This window comes from Pleurodeles waltl, chromosome 6, assembly GCF_031143425.1.
Source record: "Pleurodeles waltl isolate 20211129_DDA chromosome 6, aPleWal1.hap1.20221129, whole genome shotgun sequence".
Taxonomy (NCBI): domain Eukaryota; kingdom Metazoa; phylum Chordata; class Amphibia; order Caudata; family Salamandridae; genus Pleurodeles; species Pleurodeles waltl.
The window spans coordinates 700,478,223-700,491,436 of NC_090445.1; the positions used below are offsets into that span (position 1 = coordinate 700,478,223).

A 13,214-nucleotide genomic window follows, 5' to 3' on the forward strand; every position below is an offset into this window, starting at 1 on the left:
AGATCTTGAGTTCAGCATGATTGCTGCTCTCTCCATTATCTCAACCTGTCTCCGGTCTCTGCTTGGTACTACCGTGTCAGATTTACAGCTGGGAAGTGAGCGTGGTATGCGCACTGTGCAGTTGCCAGTTTTATCAGACTTCAATCAACTTATTCTACTTAGACAAAGGTCCCAGCACTTCTGACCTTTGTAACGGGTGGAGCCCCCATCTTCACATCTTGCACTGCTACACACTGGAGGAAATCATTCTCCAGTGTGGCCCCTTTCACCTGCATGCAGCGAGGAGCTGTGCCTGCCCTCACCACATCAAAGGAAAACCTCCAATGCGGCCCAGTGTGGCTGAACCTGGTGCCGAGCGACATCGACACACAGACGCATTGTGGGAGTGCATGAGCGGCTTAGCGCAACTCTGGCTGTGTGCGCTTTCCTGAGCATCAACTTTTGAAATCTGACACATTCCCAGACTTGTAAATCTGGGAATGCATCAGATTCCGTTGGGTTCCATGGGTGTTGTGGGGGAATACAATAGCTTGATTGGATTTTTGTAATTTTGGTCATATTTCTAATAGATAAACAGCATCTATTTTCCTAATACTGTAGGGAGTCTTAATGGGGTTAGTATAGGTAATTAAGTTTGCACCCATGTTTATACAATAAAAATCTGTACTTACAATATTTCAATTTCATCCCAATAGATCCATATTCAAGAAGATCTGCTGGTGTCTTCCAATACCTATCCTGTGATCCTCGCTTCTTTCAACCAGTGGAGACAATGTATTTACAGATTTACCCTTTAATTAGCCCTAGGTCAACAGCACACATCTGATAACAAAATTTGAGAAATTATGCTACTGTGCAACCTTACTGGTGAATTGTGCACCCTGGATCTGCAACTGGTTGGATGCCTTGTATAATTCAGAAAGGGAGCAGGGCAAATTATAGTGTCCCCCATTCAGTATTCAATCTGCCAAGCCCAGGAAGAAAATATACATTTTAGCATCTGAATTTTAGGATTGGTGGATATATGTTCTCTTCATTTTGTTTTTTTGACTTTATATTACAAAAAATGGCAGTACATAAAAATGTAGCAATTGAAAAAGCAACAGGACTAGCTTGTTGTCCTGATTTTGATGTGCTAACTCATGCAAACAAAGGCATGCACAAATCATGCAAAAATCATGCTTGCATGCATTAGCATGTTAAAGTCAAACCTATTAGAAGTGTCAACGATGGGTGTGCCGAGAGTGAGCACTGCAAGACTCCAGTGGCTTTGGCTGTTTGTAAGTGAGTAGTACAAACCTGGATTACCATAAGCTGTTAGCAAGTATCCTGTGAGTGAGCAGATGCTTGTTATTAAGGGCCTGATTTAGAGTTTGGTGGATGGGGTTACTGTCATGGATATCCGTTCCGCTGTACTACTATTCCATAATATGCTATGGAATTCGTAATATGGCAGATTGGGTATCTGTAATGTTTGTGATGGAGTAGCCCATCTGCCAAACTCTAAATCAGGCCCTAGGAGTATTACGAGTAAGTCAAACAAGCATCATTAGATTGGAACAGAATATAGGCCCTGGCAACACACTAAAAATGGCCATCATTAGTGAATCAGATAGGTAAATAAGTGATCCATATTTAGTCATTTTTTAATTTGTAATGACACATTGGATAGGTTTTTTGCCAGCTTTAGGAGACTACATGTATTTGTGCTTGTTACAGTCAATGAAAGTGTTAATATTAGTTAAATCAACAGTAAAATCGGGCCCACAAGGCCAAAATCCTAAAAAAAAAAAAAAGGGCACTCACACTATCAGACCAGTTCCTCGGGCACTACCTGACTGCCTAATATGCCAGTCCAACTTTCCACACAGTTCAACAGTATCATAGGCTGCTACCAGATCTCCTGAGAGTTAGCAGCACTGGCCAAATCTTCTTGCAACAATTCTGTATTTTGCACTTCATTTTCTGAATGGCAAACTTTTATACATTTGTTTGTTTTGGAACCTACAGTTCCTCAGCTATGTAGCCAAGAGATTTGTAATTGTCAGTCTAAAATATTAGCAAATAGTGAGAGGTAAAGACCTTACAAGTAATATCATGGAGGTATTTCACAACATGACTAGAGAGGAGACAAAAACCATGAATTTACTGAAAGCCAGGTTGTTATTGTCATTAAACCAGTAGACAAGGGGGAGGCATAGTTGTCGACTACAACATTGAATTAATGTATAAGACTTCTTCAGTACCCAAAAAACAACAAGATCCTAGAAATTGACCCTACACCAGAGTTGAAGTTGGAGATAAAACAATTGATAGAGTTAAAAATTATAAGATTATATCCATTAAGGGGACGAAATTCCTTTATATCAGTAACCCTGTCACACCATATTCCTACACTCTTCCAAAACTACATAAGAGCAGGAACGCTGCCTCAGTAGTCTCAGGGATTGATTCAAAAGACTTCAGCATAAATGGAAGATACTTACGATCTATTCAATATATTGAAGAAGATTCAGTTTTATCCTGACCATAATCTACTAATGAGTTTAGACATTGAAAGCCTACATACAATTCTACCCCGGGACAAAACCCTTAAAGTCACACATGATACCCTAGAGCAGGGTGACTGGGAATACACAACACCAATATCTTTCATGCTAGAAATAACCAAAAATGTGCTTGAGTATGATGGCACCCTCTGCTTGCAGATACATGGAATTTCAATGAGAAGTACCTTCCCCTAAGTGTGACCTGTTATTATACCCACAATTTTGAAAGCAGATTTATTTTAAAGTCCAACACCACTTTTTAGAAGAGCATAATGTTACGGAAAATATATATTGATGCTGTGCTGGTGATCTGGTCAGGGGATCTTTTGTGTACCTTGCCTTTTTTCCTGTGGCCAAATGGTTGGGACAAGTTTTTAAAGTTTACACACACGGTCCTTGACATGACTATATTCAAATAAGAATGCAGACAAGAACTCAAAACCCTACAGATAAAAACACACTTCTTAAGTTCAATAGTTTTCACCCTCGTCCACTCAAAGAAAACCTACCCTATGGCCAATTTCTAAAGCTTAGGAGGAATTGTCGTAAGATAGTAGATTTTAACCAACAAGCCAAGACCCTTTTGGAAAAATTGTAGGCCAGTGATTACCTGCAGACCATCATTAAAAAACCCTGAAAAGAGCCTGAAATTGAGAACAGAGAAGCACTCTTGGGACATAACACACATAACACACAATGCAGCAGAGATTCCTTTAGCTTGTGTTAAAACCTTTATTGTAGTTTCCAAGCAGGTAAAAAAAAAATCATAAACAAAGATTGGTGAATATTTTACACAGGTTCACATAAATGGGAAAAACGTATGTTTTCTTATAACTGTGCAATACTTCTGAGGGATATGCTGATATCCACTAGAGTAAAGAAGTACAGGAATACTAGAACCATGGTCCTAAACTGCTGGGGGCTCCTAGACATTGCAGGGCACTATCGTCGTGTAAATTGTAGTATTTGCCACCTAACAGTCACAGCGAAGGCTCTGGATCTAGAATTGGATTATTATAAACCATACAAATTGCAGTTCTACACAAGTAATTTATATGACACCTTGCCCCTGTGGGTTATAGTACATTGGCATGACTAGCAGAAAAGTAAATACAACCTTGAATATGTGAGAACATAAGCAACATCCATTGCAAGAGAAGCACCACCAAGATGACAGAATATTTCCTGTCCACAGGACACACCACAAATGACCTGACATGGATGGTTATTGAACAACTTGAAAGTGCCACAAGGAATCCAGATAAGTTATTGTTCGAGAAACAGCAAAAATTTATTTATCATCTATCCACTCACAAAGCTGGATTAAATGAATTGGAACACCCCTTGGAACATGGTTCTAATTTAGGATGATGGTTCTAATTTAGGATGAATATACAATGGGAGAGTGGGGTTTCACCAATGTTCACTGATATTCTCACTGATTAAAGATCTGGCAGATTTTTAGCACTGTATATGATGAAGGAGTGTAGGCGTTGCAAAGTGGATAGACACCACAATCCAAACACTGCAGTTCTGTACCTTTCCTATTCTTTGACTAATATCTGCAATTCAACAATTTCCCTTTGTCTATGAATGGTGAATTGTAACACTACTGTTCTATTTTGACTCAATGCACATTTGTGATCCACACACTACATTGCGTGGATAAGAAGTATGTTTTTACACATGTTTTTTCTCATGAAAGCTGTATTGTGCTCCCAATCGTTTATTTGGTTTGATAGAGACAATGTAAAGAAATAATCAAACGCTTCTACTTTTGAGACTTAATGCCCCTGGTCTAGCTTTGGGTACCACTGCTAAGCCCACAGCATTGTGATGCTTGAAGTCATTAGTGCATTAAGACCAGCAGTTATCTGTTAGAACTGCCGTCCTCACTCTGGTTGGGAGCTACGGTTGGTATAGCGTTGCGACACAATGACACATGTAACACACTTCTCACTGCTAAACATCTCACCCAGAAGATGCTTATTAAACTCTCAACTGCAGGCAAGAGCTAACATGCACAACTTACAGGATACCAAGCAGAACTTTACTGGGCGCATTGGCTTGACGAAGTAAGTATCGGTGAAGGGATGGGGCTTCTTACAGATAGATTAGTGTCTCCGTGAGAGGCACAGGTAATTTAAAGAAAGATCTTAATCCATATACTCCATCTCCAGTGTGTGACTACAGGCGCCGTCTGTCTCCACGGCTCTATAATGATACGGGCAACACTATTTCATGTAGGTCAATTGGCCTGACTTTTTCAGCGTGGTTCTTTGAAATACATGTAATACACTGGTAATGATAAATGCCAAGATCATAAGTAAACTGCTTTTAGGAGTCCCCTTTGTTCTGTTCAAAGGTTGTTTAGGACACATGTAGCAAGCTCTCTCGTTGTTTGGTGGCGAAATTCAAAAGAACATAAGCAGAATAAACAGAAGCACAAGTAGTGTTGCGGCTGCGTAATTGAGCTATTATTGATAATCCTATATCAAAGAGTAACACAAAATTACCAAAATTAATCCTATTACTCATGGGTAATTGGCCTAAAAATGAACAGTGCAATGGATCAATGTCCAAATATTTAAATTATGCTTATCTGATGAGCAATACAGAAAATAAATAATAGTGTTGGTGGCGTGGAAAAGCACTTTATTTGAAGATATGCAGTCGGTAGGAAATGAAGACTGAACTTTCACTGCAGAACAGACGAGCTAATGCAAATTATATATTGTAATTCATCTCCTAACCATCATTTGTTTATCTGCATTGAATGGGAATTAAAATATGTGATATTATAAAAAATAAACTAACAAATAAAAGACTGACATATTGATGCCTGTGGATTTCCTGTCTGTAGTTAGGGACCCCCCAGGCTTTTTCTTTGACTTACTGACAAAGTTGAAGTCGATGCATGGCTCACGACCACCAGTGTTGCTGGGTTCCCATTGGCGCCATTTCTGATAATCCCACTGTGAGCCATCAGTCCATACAAATGATCTGTCCTAAAAGCACACAAAAAGACAATAAATGAATGAGAATCATGCTTCATACATGTGAGCATCTTAGAAAGAAGATACCAAGTTTTCACTACCCAAGTTTCAAAATCATTGACTGTAACATTTTGATCAGTCATGTGGTGCAGTCACCAATTATAATGGTGAACAAGGCCTATTAAAATGCTTTGTCCCCATGTCCTGTAATGGTGGATGCAACTTTTCAGTTAATGCTGCGGCCATCCAGTTAGCTCATTCAGTTGAGATGGGCGACAGGTAAAAGAACTCCTCTCAGCCAATCAAAATGCTATTTTTTGATGGTGGTACTGCAGGAGTTACACATATCCAGATGTGACTAACTTTTTAAACTTAATTTCTTAAAACCCGTGGAATAGATTTACACCAAACCATGTTTTTTATATGAAGATCTACATTTCTGCAAAATGTTGTGTATTTCTGTTTAGCCATTTTTTATTGAAAAAGCTTCTTAAAATATCTATGGGAGGTGGGCAAAATACATTGTTTGTTTGCCCCACCACCTGATGGATCACCTCAAAACTTTCCAACAAGGGAATGAGATGGATAAATGTTTTGGAAAGTTTGATGAACTTTGATCAAAATGCATGAATGTTTCCCATTTAGCGTCCCCCGGGCTAAACAATAAGTAGTACACCCTCTCTCCAAGCCTTACAAAGTGCTAGCTCTGTACCCTTGTCCCGGCGAACCCACCCCTAGACACAGTAATTTTACCCGTCTGCAGGATTGTGGGCAGGGATAGAAGTATGTTTCCTCCTGGCCAAAGCTTTGAAAATGCTCCCTCCAGCTGGGAGAACAATGCTGTTTCCCTGCCCATGCTCTTGCAGGCAGGGAAACTCTGATTTCTCACACTCGGCAAGAGCAATCAGAAGCAGCTGCTCCCACTGGAGCGGGAGCCATCCTGGGTCCCATGTGAGAGCCATCTTGTGCCTTGTGGGCTGCGGGGCTTCCCCTCCAGCCCCCATTCTTAGGATTTGTTGGTGCCTCAAGTGGGCACCGGGCACCAACTTAAACGAAATAAGAGGTGGAGGTTGGCTCCAGGGCCTGGCTTGTAGGAAGACTCTGCAGCCAACCGCCTATAACCACCCAACCCACCACTACACATGGACTTTGGCTGTGCGTGGTATAGGTTGGCTGCAATTAATGGCCGGCAGCCAATTCCTACAGCCAACACCCTATACAACACAACACCACTTAGAATGAGAAATAGTTACTACAAATTGAAAAAAAATGCTCTGGCAAGTAAATCTCCTTTCTCTTAGCGCCTTATATATTTGAAGATGTAAACAATTTAAAGCTGAGAAATGACAACTGACATATCTAGACTGAAACTTGCAACCTTCTGTGTGAGTGTCTGAGTCTAAATTACTAGGCCACAGGTGACTCCTTACTGTGCATTGTCCAGATATATCTATGACATTTGAGCCAAAGATTATTGATGCGGAAAAAGTAACAAGTAAATAAACACACTGCCATAGGATACCAGTATTTGAACCTTTAACCTTTTCATTGCCAGTCCAAGAATTTACCAGTATGTCTGCTGTTCATCAAAATGTAACTATAACATTTGTACCAAACATCATGGTAGTGTGATGCTTTATTGGTAAGGGCAGATACCTACACTTAGCAATAGGCCACTAACCTTCACTTAGGTCCAGTTAGCTCTCAGTAAATTAAACCCAGCTCAACCCTTGGTAGCTTGGCAACGAGCGACAAGGCTTAACTTAGGAGACAAAGCGTAAAGCATTCAAATATCACAAAACAGTAATTAAATAAAACACAGGAAACAGTTTAAAAATAGAAAATCAATTTATAAAAAATAGGAAATATTTTTAGCTTTAAAATGGCACAAAAACTAATAAAATCAGATAAGGGGAACAAGAGATATGAATTCTTAAAGAATTAATGCTTTCTAGCACATAGAAGCAACTAGCGCTCAAAGGGTTAAAAAAAGGTCACACTGGAAAGGGACCAAGTCCAGAGTTCAGGCCACCCACGAGGTAGCACTGTCACACTTATTTTCAGAAGTGTTTGATTCAGGAAAGTGGTCCACAGCACCAGCCAAGGGTTGAGAGGTTCTGGTGTGCCTCTTGGGGTCTGGGACTACAACTCCCACAATGCACCTCTTCAACTTATGGCGTTGCTCTAAACGTCTCCAAACTTCTGGATCTTCTTCCAGATGACCTTTTTGTGTCCCTAAAGTGTCCACAACTTGATCCAAGGTTCCAGAAGATCTGAGCTGCTCCTTGGGAGTTGGGACTACAATTCCCAGAATGCACCTGGTCAGAACCCTCAAATGGCCATTGGACGCTAGTCAGCTGGGCTTTGCTTGCAGGACTTGATGCAGAGGACTCTGGGCAGCTCCTTTGTACCTGTAGCAAACAAGGAGTCCCTTCTTGAAGCAGTAGAAGACTTTTAGTGGTGAAGCCCAAGTGTGCTGCTGGTGCAGTCCTCCAGAGTGCAGTGTCCAGGTGCAGGTCAGGGGTCCAGCAGGGCAGTCCTTCTTCTCCTGTAGTTCTTCCTTTTTGGAATCTGATAGGGAACTGAGGTGTGGGTGCAGGTCTGCCAGTTTTATCCCTGCCCCTGAGTGAAAAACAGGGGGTCCTGGTTCTCCAATCAGGGGCAGGGTCCTTTCCCCTGTGATGAACACTTCCTGGGAAGTGTGGCAAAAATCAATCCCAGGGAGCAACATTCCTCAAAAATCAATCATGGCTGAAAGTGATTTTTGGAGGTTACATCTGGCTGAGCCCACCCACTGGTGCGGCTAAAAATCCTAAACACACCCCTCTCCTGCCCTCTCCTAATCTAATCAAGGGGGCACCTAATTGTCTGGGTTTGAAGGATGTGAGGGTGTTGCTGGGTTGTGCAAATGTCCTTCTCTGCCTTTGACGACCAGTTTGGCCGCCCTGCCCCTTCCTGCTTCCCCATCTGCTGAGGGGAGATCTCCTCCCCAAGTCACATCTCTTTGTGCTGAGCCAGGCCACTTCACACCTTATCAAGGCAGCCTGGCCAGCCTGCCAGAGGCTGACCAATCAGAGCCCAGCAGCAAAAACACTGCAGGGCTGATATTGAATCCCACAACTGGAAGTTGTGGGATTTATCATAACAATTAATTTGAAACCAAACTTCGGGTATCTATTACTAGTGGGATTTTTTCAATTAAAATAATGTCTTTCCATTCTACCCTATGGAGGCCATTCACTATAATGAGGGAAAAACTAATTTGGCTGTTTTACCTCACCAGGGCTTATAAAACTATTTTTATAAGGTCCCTGCTTATAGTTACATGGCACCTAGCCATAGGGTCACATAGGGCACTCCTTAGGGGTGACTTATATGTAAAAATAAGGCAGTTTAAGGCTTTGGAACTACTTTTAACTCCAAAGTCAAATTTGCATGTAACTTTAATTTAAAAGCAGCCAGCAAGGCAGACCTGCCTTTAAAATGACACTGGGCACCGCAGCAGTGCACCTATGGGTGCACTACCTATGCTAGGGTCCCTAAACTTACATACCCTACCATATTCTAGGGACTTATAGGTAGGTTGACTTAGCCAATTATAATTAGCCTAATTTGCATACTGATTTTACACAGAGCACGGGCCCTGGGACTAGTCAGTAGTACCCAAGGCACCATCAGAGTCAGGAAAACACCATCAAGAAGTGGAAAATGGGGGGAAAAAGTTAGGGGGCCTCTGCAATCAGCCCTGTTCTCTCACAGTATGGAGCAAGCATTAAAATTACAATCTCTTTCTCTCTCTCTCATCCATCCCATTAAGGGAGAGAGAAAGTCCTAACTGTCTCCCCTCCTCCTGCGTGAGTCAGCATTGATCCCACATGTTGGAAGCTGCTGGAAATGCAGCTCCCTGAGTGTGGGAGCAATCTTTTCATCTCTTTCCCTGCCCATATGATAGCAGGCAGGTAAAGAGCTAAAAACTCTGCTCTCAGCAAGCGCTCCTGCTTGCTGGGAACAGAGTGATGTTTGCTTTCACTTGGCAGAAGCTCCAGAAGTAGCATGAGCCAGCCTTGGAGGCTGGCGGTACCCAGGGCCATGTATGGCTCCAGGAAGGGGGCTCCCCCCTCCATCATTTTTAAATAGGGTCAGGGGGTATTTGTGTGCCTCACCTCTCAAATTTAGTGTGGTCCTGAATAGGTGGCAGTCCTCAGGGCCCAGGGGTGTCTGCCCACCCTCCTTTTTTTAAAAAAGGGGCAGCTCCGGGATGTTGATGGATCCCAGGGCCTAGTGGTTCCACACACCCTCCTGCAAAATTTGTTTTAGCCCCAAAAAGGTGGTGGTTTCTGGGGGCATCCATGCAGCCCCTGCATAACTATAATGATGTTGCCCCAGGAAGGTGTTAGTATGCAGTGCCCATGGGGGCCTGTGAAGCCCCTCGCATACTTAGTTTTAGCTCTAAGGAGGTGGTGGTCCCAGTGGCCCAGAGGGTCCTCACGGTCCTCCCTGCATCATCAAACAAATAATGCCCAGACAAGGTGGTGGTCCCCGGAGTTTCAATGAGCCCTAGTAGTGGGCCCTGTGTACCCCCCTCCTTTATATTTTGGGAATGCCCCCGGGACCTGACCCACCCAGTGGCAATATTAAAAGCAAGCACAGGGGATTTTGCTTGTTTTTTATTTTTTAAATCACATTGAAATTTGTGAATATTCAGGAAATGTACCCACTTTTTTTTTTTTTTAAATGATATTGTAGCACCATCCTTGGGATAGCGATCCCTCTCTCCGCCAGCTTTTTTTTAATGAAAGCTGGCAGAGATGGGGTTCAGGGGACCTCAGGGGTCCTGTGCACTGCCCTTAAAATTAGCATGGGCAGTGCAGGGTCCCCATGGACAGCCAAGTCACGCTTTTCACTGTCTGTAATACAGACAGTGAAAAGCATTTCGGTGCTGTTGCACCCCATGCACTGCAACATTGCTGCAGGCTCCATTATGAGCTGGCGTCAATGTTGTGGGGTGTTCCCCTCTGTGCCGGTGGGGAACTTGTAATGGAGCCCGAGGGAAGGCGGTCGCACTGGTGGCAACCTGACTGCGGGAGTTTGGCAGGCAGCCTTTTCCACCTTCCAAACTCGTAAAGACCCCCTAAATTATTTGTTATTGAGAGGCAGTCCTTATGAAGTTGGTTCGGTTCTAGATGATATTCAGATAGGTCAACTGATTTGAATGAGATGGTTGTGGAGACAAACTGAAAATTCTAATACAAGCAAGCACAGTTTTAGAAAAAAACTAAAAATAAAATTGATGCATTTTCAACAACTGCAGAAGTTCCTGACAAAGTCTATGTTTGTTGTAGCCACTCATTTCAGATCACAAACCAAAAAAAATTATATTTGTGAAAGCATGGAAGAAAGTGATATAGTACAATGATTTAAACTGGCTCTTTATTTGATAGCTGAAGATTCATTTGACTAGTCAATCAGGCAAATTGTATGTAAACATTGAATTGACAATGTGGAACTCAGTAAACGGCATGCTAGAGGTGTTCATATTAAAGTGGACGTTTTCAAATTCTTCCTGATCTTCAAAACCTAAATCTGTATGAGTGTATTCTCATACAGGTAGTGCATCCCTTCCAAGCAATGGTTAAAAAGGTGTAGTTGTATACTTGCCTTTGAATATGGAAAATATTAAAACTATAGGTGTAGATAGAGAAGAAGAGGAACCACTAGTGGTTCAGGAGATGGAGTGCCTACTAAAGATTAAAAGGCATGGCAGGAACCTGTGAGCACGGATAGAGTCAAGAAAGCATTGCAATATCCTAAAGTACATTACAAAATATGTTTTACAAAGATGTTGATATGGGAGAATATGTAACCTATATCAGAACACAAAGTCCCACCTCAGCTGCTTCTGCATCATTCTGAAGACTCAGATAAAGCAGAAGAAATATATGGACATTACAGCATTCATCATCTACATACAGGAGATATGATGGGTTGTGCTTCAGAATTGTACCAAATGAGGCAAGCAAAAGGAGAACAAGTAAATGTGTGGGAAACAAGCTTAGAAGCATGGTGTTTTCTATTTTTTTCCCAACAGGTGAAGGTGGTCGTTATGATGAATGTTCAATACAGATCCTTTCATCAGAATATGGGTCAAGTGTTATGTTCTGATGATCCCTGAGTTAAGCCAAATATTTCACATATTTTCCACTTTTATTTTACGGTGATCTGTCAGTGCTATCTTATGCTGTCGGCCATGTTATGATAACAGGGACATGGTTTCTCAGGCAAGCTAATGCATCCATTGTAGGAATTCATTTTGAGACTCATGGTGAATTGTTTTCCATTGATCTTGCAAATGTTTGAAAATCATTTTAGCACAGATTTGAAGCCATGCTCCATTTTATCTTTTATCTGTGACAAAAAGAACTCACCACTGGGTGAGGTTGGGACTTTTTCTAGAGAAAAGAATACCAAGCTAATATATCTATATATATATATCTATAATATAGTGTATATATATATATATATATATATATATATATATATATATATATATATATATATATATATATATATATATATGTATATATATACATATATATATAAATATATACACATACAAAATTTTACTGCAAATATTCCATTGATATCATCAATGATGTTATCGAAGATGTCATGAGTGCCGGAATTTGTGGGGTAATTAGCAGTGCATGTCGAGGCCGTGAGTTGTAGTTATCCTAGGGCACAAGTTATAGTTACTAGAAGTAACTCTAACTATAACTGGTGAATTTCTATGCTTTCTTACATTTAAAATGTTAGCCTAACTATAACTTCCATGTAACCTTTGTTTTTTATGTGAATTTGTATGTTATTTTTTTATTCTATTTCCTAACTATAATGTCCCTGTAAACTTTGTTTTTTTTCAGTGAATTTCTATGTTTTTTTAACGTATAGTAATTTTTATTACTATACGTTAATCCAACCTCTGCCACGCATGGCCTGCAGCCAGGCCCTGAGGCCAACCCCTATAAGCACCCAGCCTTGCACCATGCACGGCCTCCGTGCGTGCACAGCGGAGGTTGCCGGCAAGATCTGGCCTGCAGCTAGACCTTGCAGGTAACCAACAAAACCCATGCTGTGCATGGCCCTTTGACTTTGAATGGCGGGAGTAGGCCATGGCCTCTCTGGGTGTGAGAATAGATGTGAGAGGGTATATCTGGGGGTGAAAGTGGCTGTGAGAGTGTCTGTCTAGGTGTAAGAGTGCATACATCAGTGTTTTAGTGGGTGTGTCATTGTATGCGTGGGTTTGTGAGTGGGTGCATGAGGGTGACAATGGATCTGTGAGTGGGTGTGTGAGTCTGAGTGGGTATGTAACTGTCAGAGTGGGTCTGTGAGTGGGTACATGAAGATCTGAGTAGGGCTGTGAGTGAGGGCACAAGGGATTGAGTGGATCTGTGAGTGGGTGCGTGAGTGTCTGAGTAGGTCTGTGAGTGGCTGCGTAAATGTCTGAGTGGGTGTGTGAGTGGGAGAAAGATTGAAAGAGAGAGAGGAAGAAAGTGAGAGGGAGAGAGATAGAGAGATTTTTAGGCTTTGATGTAGGTAATACTTAGAATTAGATATATCTGCACAATTTGAAAAGAGAAATGTGTTTGTCATAAAAACAGTAAGATCACCT

The 13,214-nt window shown here is 41.6% G+C and overlaps 1 protein-coding gene across 1 annotated transcript in view; it reads right to left on the reverse strand.

The window, feature by feature from the left end:
• Window positions 1–13,214, reverse strand: part of LOC138301689 (lectin-like) — a 161,948-nt gene that overhangs the window by 49,293 nt on the left and 99,441 nt on the right. Inside the window, exon 4 of the mRNA XM_069242205.1 lies at window positions 5,446–5,557. Coding sequence (XP_069098306.1) covers window positions 5,446–5,557 — 112 coding nt within the window. The remainder of the gene's footprint in view (window positions 1–5,445; window positions 5,558–13,214) is intronic.